The following is a 13,221-nucleotide window of genomic DNA, read 5'->3' as shown; positions in this document are numbered from 1 at the left end:
CTTAGAGTGAGTGAGTTTAGTTTCACGCCGCACTCACCTGTATTCCAGCTATGTGGCTGCGGTCTGTAAATAATCGAATCTGGACCAGACAATCCAGTGATCAACAACAGGAGCATCGGTCTGTGCATTTGTGAACTGATGACACGTGCCTATTCTACCCGGTCCTTCAAGGGGCCGTGTATCGCTTAGAAACTGTGTAAGAAAGACACACAGCGTATAGTACAGGAGTAGGGTCTATTCACCTGTATGTCTTTCTAACACTGTTTCTCAGCGATACTCGCCCCTGTATGAGTGCAGACCTTGTCTCGCTGCTGCGTATAACTGATGTGACGTTCAGTTTTTCAGCTGTTTGCAGAATATCCATGAGTCAGCTACAAGACAGGTATACACACGTACACAAATGTATGATAAATGCAATTTATATAATATATATTATACAATAAAATAAAACAATATCAAACCATTTAGAAAGAAAGATACTTCAGTCAACAAAAAACAAAAACTTATGATCCAGGCCTATCTACACGGGTCCTTAAAAGCTGTTTTTGCCTGTAGTCCAACCTGATTAATCGCCATAATTCACGTTTTAGATTTTCAAGTGCAGTCGCCAGTTCAATTTCTTTTGTGCGATCCCAATCCGTTTTGTTTCGTTGACGCAATTTATACAGTGAACGTCCGAAAGTGTATGTGGCGAGACAAACACTTCCGCTGTAAACAAACACATGCGTTAGAAGTTGTACTCTGGAAATACAATGCATCAAATTCCAGATGAAAAATCAGGGAAAATGACTCCAGATGAAATCACGGAACGAATAAATGCAATGCTACTGGCGCCACTAACCTGGATATTCGACGACAGTATAAGTAAAACGAACACTTTGGTGCTGGTTGTCCTTCTCTTCTCAACATGTCTAATCGGGGATGGTACCCTGTCGTACATCTACAACACACACTATTGGACTCGGGCAGGTATTGACAGTGCTACACGTGGGCTGATAGCTCTATGGTCTTGGGCGTTGGTGGAAAATGTCAACTTTGACCGCTACAAACTTCTAAACTGCCTCCTGTGTGCCGTGCTTTCTGTCAGCATTGATCTGGATCATTTTTACGCCGCAGGGTCGTTCGATATCAAGGTGAGGGTCGGTTGTCAGCAGATTATATATCGTAGATTGCACCATGAATGGACAGTTATTTCAATACGTTTGAAAACTAAATTCATGAATTATTTCCACATGGTTTATATAATGATCTTGTATTGCAATTTTGACTTTATAAATGTAGATTAAGCACAGGGTTAAATTTCCACAGAAATCAAGGGGTTTCGAGATAAAATAAAATTTCTAAAGAAACTGCCCGACTCTTTTTGTTTTGAAAAAGTTATGAAAAAAAGAATATTTTTTTCACATGGCCATAGCAGAACCATGGTGTTTTGCCATCAGTTCGATCAGTATCCTCTCGCCGTATGTTTCCGATTATCCTTATGTTTTCAATCGGCCATTATGATTCACATTTTGGGACTGCAAATCAAATTTTCATGCATCAGCAACAGGGAAAATACAAGAAAAGGTCAATTTTAAATTGGGAATCATTAATGCAGTATCTACCGCATAATCAAAAGCCTAAAAATCTTACAATCCTTACTCCAAAGATGCCATTCATGTTTCACTTGCTTGGTTGACATACCACCTTGCAGCGTCACGTTACTAGTCATGTGACCATGCGGATAGATATATTTTCATAATCGCAAAATTCATTAGGTTAAATGGGAAATGAATTGTAAGATTCATTTGTAAACAGAAACTAGTGCCGTTTATAAATTATTTTGTTTATAGAAGGTTATCAATGCCAGAAAGACCAGTTACTGGCAAGGTAATCAATAATGCTCATCAGGCTGTAGTTAGACAGGGAATTCTAGGACTGTCCATCTCATATGCTACGTACCATAGTAAATAAAATGAGAAATCTACTTCCGCTGGTGTTTCGTTTTCAGCATCAGCTAAAACTGTTTTTAAGCACATGAGAAAGGGAAATTGTTTATTATCTCAACAATTTGTTTGACTGTTATAGTGCAAGTTTTTGGGCATACCTTTCTGTCACAACAAGGCTAAAAATATACTGCCAACGAAACGACTAAGAAACATGATGTCACGTCCAGCGATTAACAATGGAAAACGCATGATGTGCAAGGGAATGCAACAGGTTATCAAATAAATCATCTTATCTCAAGGTTGGCTGAATGATATGAAAAGATTGTATTCATTTTTAGTTCACAAAATACTTTTCCGTTATCTGATGGAAAACACACTACGTCAGGATATATTGAGTTTCATCCTGACACTAGTCACCAAATCAGAGTTTTTTTCATTAACAAAGATTATACAAGGTTTGGGTCATGTTGTGACGTTTATGTGTTTTAATGATACCTCATATACCAAACGAAACAGACCGAACCAAATTGAAGGCCTTAAATTGTATTGCAATACAAACTATGAAGTGGTAAGAGTACTACAACTAAGAGCGTACAGTTTCACCTCCAGGTGAAATGCATATCAGTCACCAAGCATGCCTGCTTGTTTATTTTGTTTTTTGTGAGCTACAGTAATTACTTGTCTTGATCAGACTATGCAGTGATGGATAATGTGTGTGGGTTTACGACGCTGCACAATCACACACAACAACAAACAGAATTGAAACTGGGTTACTTACATAAGTGAAACTAGTTAAATCACATCTCACAGTTCTTTTCAAAACCTTACTCAGAGTATTATGTTCAGGATCCTGTTTAGGGTTTTTTTGTGGTGTAATCTATAATATGTCATGGTTGTAACTGTGATACATCTGAACCCAAATGTCAAATGCAGATGAGATAGAGCTTGAAGTTTGTTCTGACAACATTATCTTATTGAAGAATCTCATTCCCTCCACAATTTTAAAGTTTCAAACTTTTTAACGTTTGTGAATTTTAATATTTAGCTAAACTTGCAAATCTGTTACCTTGAAATTTAGATTGAGTCCCATGTGTGATTCTACCAAGTGTGAATCTATTTTGGTTGAAAGTTGACAAGATTGAGACTTGTTTGAGGTTTTGTTACCATGCAAATCACACACAAAGGGTGCTAAAACTTCCATGTCTCACAATTCTTTTCTTCTACAGTTTGATGTGAAAAATACTTTGAAAATACCATGACGAAACTGGGCACTGCCATCAAATGGTCCACAGTATTGGCTCCATGATAGACTGCCATAGCTGACACAATTTTTTTGTATATTGTTTACTTATTTTTGATATTTATTAATGAGTAAAGAAAATAATCCAGGCTATGTAGCCAAATCTAATCAGTCAGTGGGAGGCTGTAGTATAATATCATCTTTCACTCCATGTAACTGATTGTGGCTGAAATACTACCAATGTGACTATCACTCATTGATACTAATCGAGTATGTCCCTTGTCGCTTCAGTTACAAACCTGATTACATTGCAGCTTGATCGGTAAACATAAGGCCTGACAACATACAGCCACATGCAAGCGACAAAATCATTCTTCGTCACCAAGCTTTGGATGTATGAACATAATTGTTTAGATCATGTACACATTCCCAGGTTGTCTTGTTGGTCCAGATTAGACTTGATATACAGTCACCCAATTTCTTGGCAAAAGTGCAGAGTAACAGGATAAGGTGGTCAGGCTTCAAGACTTGGTTGAACAGGTCATCATGTCCGAAATGCGTAGATCAGTGCTCATGATGCTGATCACTGTATTGTCTGGTCCAAACTTTAGGTTTTCAGGCGGTTTCAATATAGGTGAGAATAATGCTAAGCAACAAATAAATGAAATGTGAATATGTTTAAATTTAGCAAAATGCTTTAATAGGCCAAAGTAACTAAGACTGGTAACCATAGTGAGAATGTGAGTGTGAGTTTTGACCTATCAGCATTTTACTGGCCAAACACTGACATTGCCAAGTTTGCACTCAGCAGACAGACAGACGGACACACACAACACACACACACACACACACACACACACACTGCAATTATGAAAGTCCAACACCTATTTCTTCGTAACATCCTTTTTGCCAAGAGACAAGTCACTGTACCAAATTTAAAAACAATCTCTTTGTCTTACATAGTTACAGTGTATGATAGTTATTGATTTCTGAAGTGTAGTTAAATATGGTAAAAGGGTACTTATCTGATTGATGACATTTCCTGGTAAATAGGGTGCCTGCTTTACAATTCCAAAAAGACCTGTTTGATTAGTTGAAAACATTTTCTCAGTTCACAGACACATGACCACCCACCTCTCCGTATGACCACCATCTTACCGTTGTTTGTGTCGTGTTATCATACACTCTGTGAGTCTACCTGACCTCCCACCTCTCCATCTGAGTACCATCATCCCAGTGTCTGTCATATTATCATGCACTCCAATATACTCTATCTGTCAACAGGCAGCAGTGAGTCTACGTGACTGCCCACCTCTCCATCTGACCACTATCATCCCGTTGTCTTTGTCATGGTATCATGCGCTCTGATGTACTCTATCTGTTCACAGACAGCAGTGAATCTACCTGACCACTCACCCCTCCATCTGAGTACCATCATCCCAGTGTCTGTCATATTATCATGCACTCCAATATACTCTACCTATCAACAGGCAGCAGTGAGTCTACGTGACTGCCCACCCCTGCATCTGAGTACCATCATCCCAGTGTCTGCCATATTATCATGCACTCTGATATACTCTATCTGTTCACATACAGCATTGAATCTACCTGACCGCCCACCCCTCCATTCGAGTACCATCATCCCAGTGTCTGTTTTATGTTGTCATACACTCTGATGTACTCTATCTGTTCACAGACAGCAGTAAATCTACCTGACCGTCCACCCCTGCATCTGACCACCATCATACCGGTTGTGTGTGCAATATTATGGATTCTTGGGATGGTTCTGAAAGTCCGCTACTTGCAAAAGTTGTCTCTCATCTTCCTGACTGCAGTCTTCTCCCACCATATTCGTGACGCCACAAGTGAAGGACTCTGGCTAGCTCCATTCTCAAACACTCATGTTGAGTACTGGACGTATGTAGCAGTCACCATGCTGATCCCGGTGCTTGTCAGGAAAGTCTACATCCGTTTCTTGCCAGGGAAGAAAGTACTGACCAGCAGTGGGGATACAGTTGCTGTGGTGCCGACCATATTCAATGCCAAGTGTTAACTGCCATGGTTCCATCAGTGTTGCCTGGGGATATTCACAGATGCGACTGTTGCCATGGTTACAGTGATACTGTAAATCTTTATTGAGAGATAAGTCTGTTGTCATGGTTACATTAATACTGAAATTGTGGAATGACATTTGAGAATGTTGTCACTGTTAAGTGATACTTTGTACTGTTTATTGAAAGATGTTATCTTGATGCAGTAAGACTAACTGTGTATTTATTGATGAAATTGTTGTCGGGGCTACAGTGATTCTGTAATTGCACATTTACAAATGAGACTGTTGTCATAGTTACAGTGATACTCTGTATTTATAGATCTGTGACATGGTTTCATTTATAGTGTGAGGTTTCCTAGAGAATCTGTTGTTGTGGTTACTGTTATACTCTGCATTTCAGATGTGACATATTTATAGTGTGAGGATTCTTTGACAGACTGTTGTCATGGTTACCATGATACTCTGTATTTATTGATATGTGTTATAGTGTGACTATGAGCTCGAGGATTCCTTGATGGATTGTTTCCACGGTTACAGTTCTACAGTATTTGAGTATATATTTTTCATCTTTTAAATGAATGTTTTTTTTGTTGTTTTTTTTTTGTCAGAGCAGCTGGTTAAATGTTGTCATTGCAATACATGTTTTCGCTGTTGTATCAATATTTACCTGCTGTCATGGTCACAGTCAGGTGGAAATTGTCTGACATCTCAGTCGATTACTTATTTTTGTCAGGCAAGTACATTTGTAAATCATGCTGTACAGATGTCCATTTTTCTTTCCAATGTCAGTAATGTTGTTTATTTAAATCATCAAGAACATTGTCCGATAGTGTGGAAAATTTATCAGGGCAAGTGATTTTACATGTGCCACTAACACTTTGAAAGTTATTTCCACCTCTGTCACAGTTACAACTTTGCTAATGCCCCATAAAGCAATATTCACTCACTCCTAGTGGTTTGTCCTCAAAGTAACAGCGGTTGCTTTTTGCTATGGTAATGATGGTTACTTGTCAACAGTAAGCAGTCATCAGTTGTGGCTGTTTGATGCATAGCGTTAGTTGTGGTCAAAGCAACAGATTCCATGATTATGGGACCGAGGCTGTTATATGTTGTTGTAGCAACAGATTCTGTCATTATGGAACTGAGTCAGTTATTTGTTATTTGTTATTTGTTGTCGAGCAACAGATGATATGATTATAGAACCTAGACTGCTTGGAGGCCAGCAAAAGAAGAGCATTAACTCATGGTTCTGTGTGTTATGTTTTTTTGGTGTTGTGGGTGTTTATCTTTTAGTTGCTTTCCAGAACTGATTTTGTACAACACATCATGGTCATTTTACAGAAAACAATTCTAAATGTGTTATGCATATAAAGATGTGAATACACTGTGACATGAAATCGGGATGGTGTTGTGTCCCTTCCACTTGAAGGTTGTACCATTGTTCAGTGTTATATATGATTTGAGGTGTGCGTGTATGAGAGAAGGGATGGGTACCTTCAAAACTAAAACTAGTCCAAACCAAATCAAATCAGTATGGTTGCATTAATAGTTTCAGGATTCCTTGACTTTCTGTTGTCATGGTTACAACCATACTCTGTATTTATGGATGTGTCACACAGTTGCATTTGTAGTGCAAGGATTCCTTGACAGGCTGTTCTCATGGTTACCATGGTTACAGTGATACTCTGTATTTACGGCTGTGACTCATGGTTGCAGTTATTGTGTGAGAATTCCTTGACTGTTGTCATGGTTATGGTGATAGTCTGTATTTACAGCTGCGACTGATGGTTGTATTCATAGTGCAAGGATTGCTAGACAGACTGTTACATCCATTGTGAGAGATGATGTACTTTGGCAATACTCACAAATAGGAACCAAATGTTTTGTTTTGTTTGGCATAAGCATATTTTGTGTGTGTGTGTGTGCGTGCGTGCATGCGTGTGTGTGTGTGCATATGTGTGTGTGTTGTTTAACGCCACACTCAACAATATTCCAAGTATATGGTGACAGTCTGTAAATAATCAAGTCTGGATCAGATGAACATGTGATCAACATCATGATCATCGACTTACGCATTTCAGATGATCTGTCGGTGAGCCAGGCCACCCAGTCCGTTAATCGCTTTTTAAGACAAGCTTGGGTTGCTAAGGACCAATTCTACCCTAGACCTTCATGGGTCGTTAAGTCATGTTGAATCCTTTGATCAACTTGATGAACTGGGATTTTCCCCTTGGGGTATGCTATGCTGAATGATAAAAAAAGTATTAAGTGATGTATCTTTATTCACAATCCCTGTACATACATCAACATAAATAGAGAGTCTCACCCAAATGTCTATGCTGTTTTTCAACATGACCTGATAAATTTACAATTTTCTTACCAATTTTGACATATACATCAGACGACGTGCGTGATATTCTATTTATCATAAAAACACTCTTCATTAGTTTTAAATGAAAAGTGTACATCTCGGAACTCGGCACTGCCATTAGACTAGCAGCGATGTCATAGCATCTCGATGTCATCAAGCTTGTGATGTCATAGAATTGTTAGTCATTGATGACGCAAGGGCATTGTGCACGATCTACTGTCGTTTGATCTCAGGCAAGCAACATCTCCAGCGGAACACATTTCTTTTGTGATAATATTCACATTCTACACAGCCACAATCACCTACAATTTAAAGCACCAAAGCTCTGTAGATTAAGAGATTTGAGAATTAACTTTGAGACAAATGTCGCTTATTTTGATATAAACATCTACATTGAGAAAGACGCAAATCAAAGGTTCACAAAAAAGAAAAACAAGATTCATTTTTGGAAACATAATGCAAGTGCTAATAGAACAACTTCATATAATCTCTCTACATCTAATTCAGTATATAAAGAGTAAGAATAAACATTAACGAGCATTTCACGTTGGACAATGGCACTCGCAATCATCTGAACTACTACATAATGAGTAGTTGACCTATATCACAAATGAACCTGGTGTACATATATGTACCAAAATTATTAGAGCATTCATTGAAAGTTTCAGCATCATAGGGGCATGTAGCTTCAGAGGATGAAACAAACAAGAAGTAACAGTAACAAATATTTCTCGATGGGTGAGTGAATGATTGAGTTAAAATTTAACGTCACATCTGTATTATTTCAGCCATGTCGTGACGAGAACATTTAACACTGAAATGGAAGATATGTACATTGTGAAAAAACAGTTGACCATGGACAGTAAAAGTGATATAATATCACAGACATATACATATAACTAGCATGAAAAAATAAAACATTGTAATTAAGAAAACAATACAATATATAGATCACCAACAACTGAAGATAGATCACCATACTAGGGACTTTGGTCTTGATGAACAAAATTTTGAGCACAGTGGACATTGTAAAGCAGGAAGTTTAAAGAACTGGACAGTGACGAGTATGGTAGGATTAAGTGCACAAGTCAGAGAAGACTACGGGCGTTAAGAGCACTGAAAAGTCACGAGTAGGGATTAAGTGCACTGGCCAGAAATAAGTTGGGGGTTAGGAGCTCTGGACAGTGAGAGAGTTGAGAGCACATGACAGAGACGAGTTGGGAGCGTTAAGAACACTGCACTCTGACGAGTACGGAGCGTTCAGAGAACAGGACAGTGACGAATAATCAGACAGGGAAGCTGGATATTGCCCTCATTCTCATATTTCGATATATTGCAATACTTGTAGAGATATTGCAATAGATATTGTGATATATTGACTGGAAGGTTTCTGCCTAAACTCCTACATCATGACTAATAATAGCTGCGACATCAGCCTCCTAGGTTTTGGCAGTGATCAAGTGTATAGATCCTTCTTGTAGAAAGTTTAATTCAAATATCACAAGGTTTTGCGAACACAATGATAAGGTAACAAAATGATATGATTTACACCGTCAATGTTGTCTGCTTCAATGTAGTATGTAATAATCATTATTCAAATATACACATGTGTTAACATGAGCTATTGCAAAATAAAATAAAAACGTGCTATAGGTGAAGTACTTGACCTTCATTAATTAAGATCTTTGACAAGAATGGCTTTATGAAGTCTAACACAATTTGTACTACTTCAACCTTTATGATAAATGGGTGACATATGCCCCATAATGTAAAAATGTGAAGTGCGAAATGGTCATATGGAGCTAAAGGTTATACCAATAAGTCCAAATAATAAATTTGATCGTTTTGAGGCAATTTAATTCCTCCACAATGTCACTTATGACACCATTCAGACCCACATGAAATGAAAGCATTTGTAGTAATATTTGGCTCCTATAGAGAAACCTCCACTTTAGGTTGATCACATGAACCCATTAGTCGCCTTTTACAGCATGCAATGGCTACTGAAGACCAATTCTATCCCGGATCTTTACATTCCATCATAATGATGTGCACGACGACTCTCTGCATATATTGATCTAACTACACGAACTGTAGTCTGTTTCTGTAATGGAAATAAGTTTTCTGTGAACGTCCCCTCAGGTTACCATGGATTTAGCTTCAGTTTCTATAATAGAGTGCAATTGTGCCTGTTGACAGTGGGTGCTTGGTGACACCTTGGAGGGGAAACATGGAACCATTTGGGTTATTTCTGGTCCTTCATGACGGTTTCGTGCATAAAATGTCACACAAACACTGAATCCACACCTTTGTTATCTTTGTGAAGAGGAAGTTCACATCCTAAAATTAATCCTTTCCTTTCTTCTGTGTTCATTGCTTTCCGGAAACAGATGGTCTACTACGTTCATAAACACATGTTTACTACGTGGTCAGAACCGCACAATTCACACTGGTTCTTTTCGTCCTATTTATTCATAGATAATAATTGTTCATCCTTGGGTGATTGATCCCTCATAAACATCATATCTTGTGCAGAACTCATATCTTGTTTTCAATCTAATTCTATTCCTCGTCGTATTACAGCCAACTGGGTGAGTAAAATGGATCAAAAGTTTATAGTTATGATCCAAAGGTACGGCAGGATTGCCATGTGGCTTTGAAATTAAGAACGTCTCCTCCACCTCAATGCAGAATTGTCTCTTGGTGTGTCCGAGGTTGACATGGTTATAATATGACAGCCTTTAAAACACAACCTTTGCTAGTCAAACTAATGACTGACAAAAATAGCAATCCACCCAAACTGTAACTCTATCAACGTAACTCAAACAGGCAACTCTATCAACCAATTGCGTTGGTTCTTACACAACATAACCAATAAGAACAGTGGGTAGTGAGGTCATTTAAAAAATATACTCCTGCTTTTAACAACACCTTTGGGTATGGTATCGAGGGCTTCCGATATCGGACTACTCATTTTGCAGTCTTCTTTTGTCTTTGGTTCACCTTTGTTTCTGAAGCCTGATTCACCCACAAACCCACGAAATGCTTGGACGCTTCTGGGTTTTTTATGTGGTTTATTGCCAGCATTTCGGTTGTGTTTCAGAAGGCTTTCTGGCCTTGTTGAAGTATCTTGGCTAGTGATATTTGATGCATTGGCAGTGCCCCCGTGTTGGTGAGAGGGACTTGAACTTTCTTCACTTGCGTTTGTGCTTGTGTGTCTGGTTAGTGTATCTTGGGTAGTGATGTATGGAGTATTGGTAGAGACCCCGTGTTGGTAAGAGGGACTGAGCCTTTCTTCACTTGCATCTGTGCTTTTGTTTCCCATTGGTGTATCTTGGTTAGGGGTGTATGACGTGTTGGTAGTGTCCCTGTGTTGGTAAGACGGACTGGGTCGTTGTTCACTTGCATCTGTGCTTTTGTTTCCCATTGGTGTATCTTGGTTAGGGATGTATGACGTGTTGGTAGTGTCCCCGTGTTGGTAGGACGGACTGGGTCGTTGTTCACTGACATCAGTGCTTTTGTTTCCTATTAGTGTATCTTGGTTAGGGATGTACGACGTGTTGGTAGTGTCCCCGTGTTGGTAAGACGGACTGGGTCGTTGTTCACTTGCATCTGTGCTTTTGTTTCCCATTGGTGTATCTTGGTTAGGGATGTATGACGTGTTGGTAGTGTCCCCGTGTTGGTAAGACGGACTGGGTCGTTGTTCACTTGCATCTGTGCTTTTGTTTCCCATTGGTGTATCTTGGTTAGGAGTGTATGACGTGTTGGTAGTGTCACCGTGTTGGTAAGACGGACTGGGTCGTTGTTCACTTGCCTTTGTGCTTTTGTTTCCCATTGGTGTATCTTGGGTAGGGGTGTATGGCGTGTTGGTAGTGTCCCCGTGTTGGTAAGACGGACTGAGTCGTTGTTCACTTGCCTTTGTGCTTTTGTTTCCCATTGGTGTATCTTGGTTAGGGATGTATGACGTGTTGGTAGTGTCCCTTTGTTGGTAAGACGGACTGGGTCGTTGTTCACTTGCATCTGTGCTTTTGTTTCCCATTGGTGTATCTTGGTTAGGGGTGTATGACAGGTTGGGAGTGTCCCCGTGTTGGTAAGACGGACTGGGTCGTTGTTCACTGACATCAGTGCTTTTGTTTCCCATTGGTGTATCTTGGTTAGGGATGTACGACGTGTTGGTAGTGTCCCCGTGTTGGTAAGACGGACTGGGTCGTTGTTCACTGACATCAGTGCTTTTGTTTCCTATTGGTGTATCTTGGTTAGGGATGTACGACGTGTTGGTAGTGTCCCCGTGTTGGTAAGACGGACTGGGTCGTTGTTCACTTGCATCTGTGCTTTTGTTTCCCATTGGTGTATCTTGGTGAGGGGTGTATGACAGGTTGGTAGTGTCCCCGTGTTGGTAAGACAGACTGGGTCGTTGTTCACTTGCATTTGTGCTTTTGTTTCCCATTGGTGTATCTTGGTAAGGGATATATGACGTGTTGGTAGTGTCCCCGTGTTGGTAAGACGGACTGGGTCGTTGTTCACTTGTATTTGTGCTTTTGTTTCCCATTGGTGTATCTTGGTTAGGGATGTATGACGTGTTGGTAGTGTCCCCGTGTTGGTAAGACGGACTGGGTCGTTGTTCACTTGCATCTGTGCTTTTGTTTCCCATTGGTGTATCTTGGTTAGGGGTGTATGACGTGTTGGTAGTGTCCCTTTGTTGGTAAGACGGACTGGGTCGTTGTTCACTTGGATTTGTGCTTTTGTTTCCCATTGGTGTATCTTGGTTAGGGGTGTATGACGTGTTGGTAGTGTCCCTGTGTTGGTAAGACGGACTGGGTCGTTGTTCATTTGCATCTGTGCTTTTGTTTCCCATTGGTGTATCTTGGTTAGGGATGTATGACGTGTTGGTAGTGTCCCTGTGTTGGTAAGACGGACTGGGTCGTTGTTCACTTGCATCTGTGCTTTTGTTTCCCATTGGTGTATCTTGGTTAGGGATGAATGACGTGTTGGTAGTGTCCCCGTGTTGGTAAGACGGACTGGGTCGTTGTTCACTTGCATTTGTGCTTTTGTTTCCCATTAGTGTATCTTGGTTAGGGGTGCATGGCGTGTTGGTAGTGTCCCCGTGTTGGTAAGACGGACAGAGTCGTTGTTCACTTGCATCTGTGCTTTTGTTTCCCATTGGTGTATCTTGGTTAGGGGTGTATGACGTGTTGGTAGTGTCCCCGTGTTGGTAAGACGGACTGGGTCGTTGTTCACTTGCATCTGTGCTTTTGTTTCCCATTAGTGTATCTTGGTTAGGGATGTATGACAGGTTGGTAGTGTCCCTGTGTTGGTAAGACGGACTGGGTCGTTGTTCACTTGCATTTGTGCTTTTGTTTCCCGTTGGTGTATCTTGATTAGGGATGTATGACGTGTTGGTAGTGTCCCCGTGTTGGTAAGACGGACTGGGTCGTTGTTCACTGGCATCTGTGCTTTTGTTTCCCATTGGTGTATCTTGGTTAGGGGTGTATGACGTGTTGGTAGTGTCCCTGTGTTGGTAAGACGGACTGGGTCGTTGTTCACTTGCATCTGTGCTTTTGTTTCCCATTAGTGTATCTTGGTTAGGGATGTATGACGTGTTGGTAGTGTCCCTGTGTTGGTAAGACGG

At 40.1% G+C, this 13,221-nt stretch overlaps 1 protein-coding gene across 1 annotated transcript; it reads left to right on the top strand.

Moving 5' to 3' along the window:
• The first annotated feature begins 678 nt into the window (after positions 1 to 678).
• On the top strand, positions 679 to 6,622 carry LOC137260092 (transmembrane protein 267-like). Its single transcript, XM_067797783.1, has 2 exons — positions 679 to 1,133; positions 4,865 to 6,622. The coding sequence occupies exons 1-2, from the start codon at positions 753 to 755 to the stop codon at positions 5,219 to 5,221; spliced, it is 738 nt and encodes a 245-aa protein (XP_067653884.1). The 5' UTR covers positions 679 to 752; the 3' UTR covers positions 5,222 to 6,622.
• The last annotated feature ends 6,599 nt before the right edge of the window (positions 6,623 to 13,221 follow it).

Source organism: Haliotis asinina, chromosome 13 (genome assembly GCF_037392515.1).
Source record: "Haliotis asinina isolate JCU_RB_2024 chromosome 13, JCU_Hal_asi_v2, whole genome shotgun sequence".
In the NCBI taxonomy this organism is placed as follows: Eukaryota; Metazoa; Mollusca; class Gastropoda; order Lepetellida; family Haliotidae; genus Haliotis; species Haliotis asinina.
This window is presented reverse-complemented; position numbering and strand designations above follow the sequence as displayed.

Excerpts from the sequence above, each read along its gene's own strand:
- LOC137260092 (XM_067797783.1), top strand. The coding sequence starts at position 753 with ATGCATCAAATTCCAGATGAAAAATCAGGGAAAATGACTCCAGATGAA. Across the intron at positions 1,134-4,864 it reads CAGGGTCGTTCGATATCAAG|ACAGCAGTAAATCTACCTGA; the intron begins GTGAGGGTCGGT and ends ATCTGTTCACAG.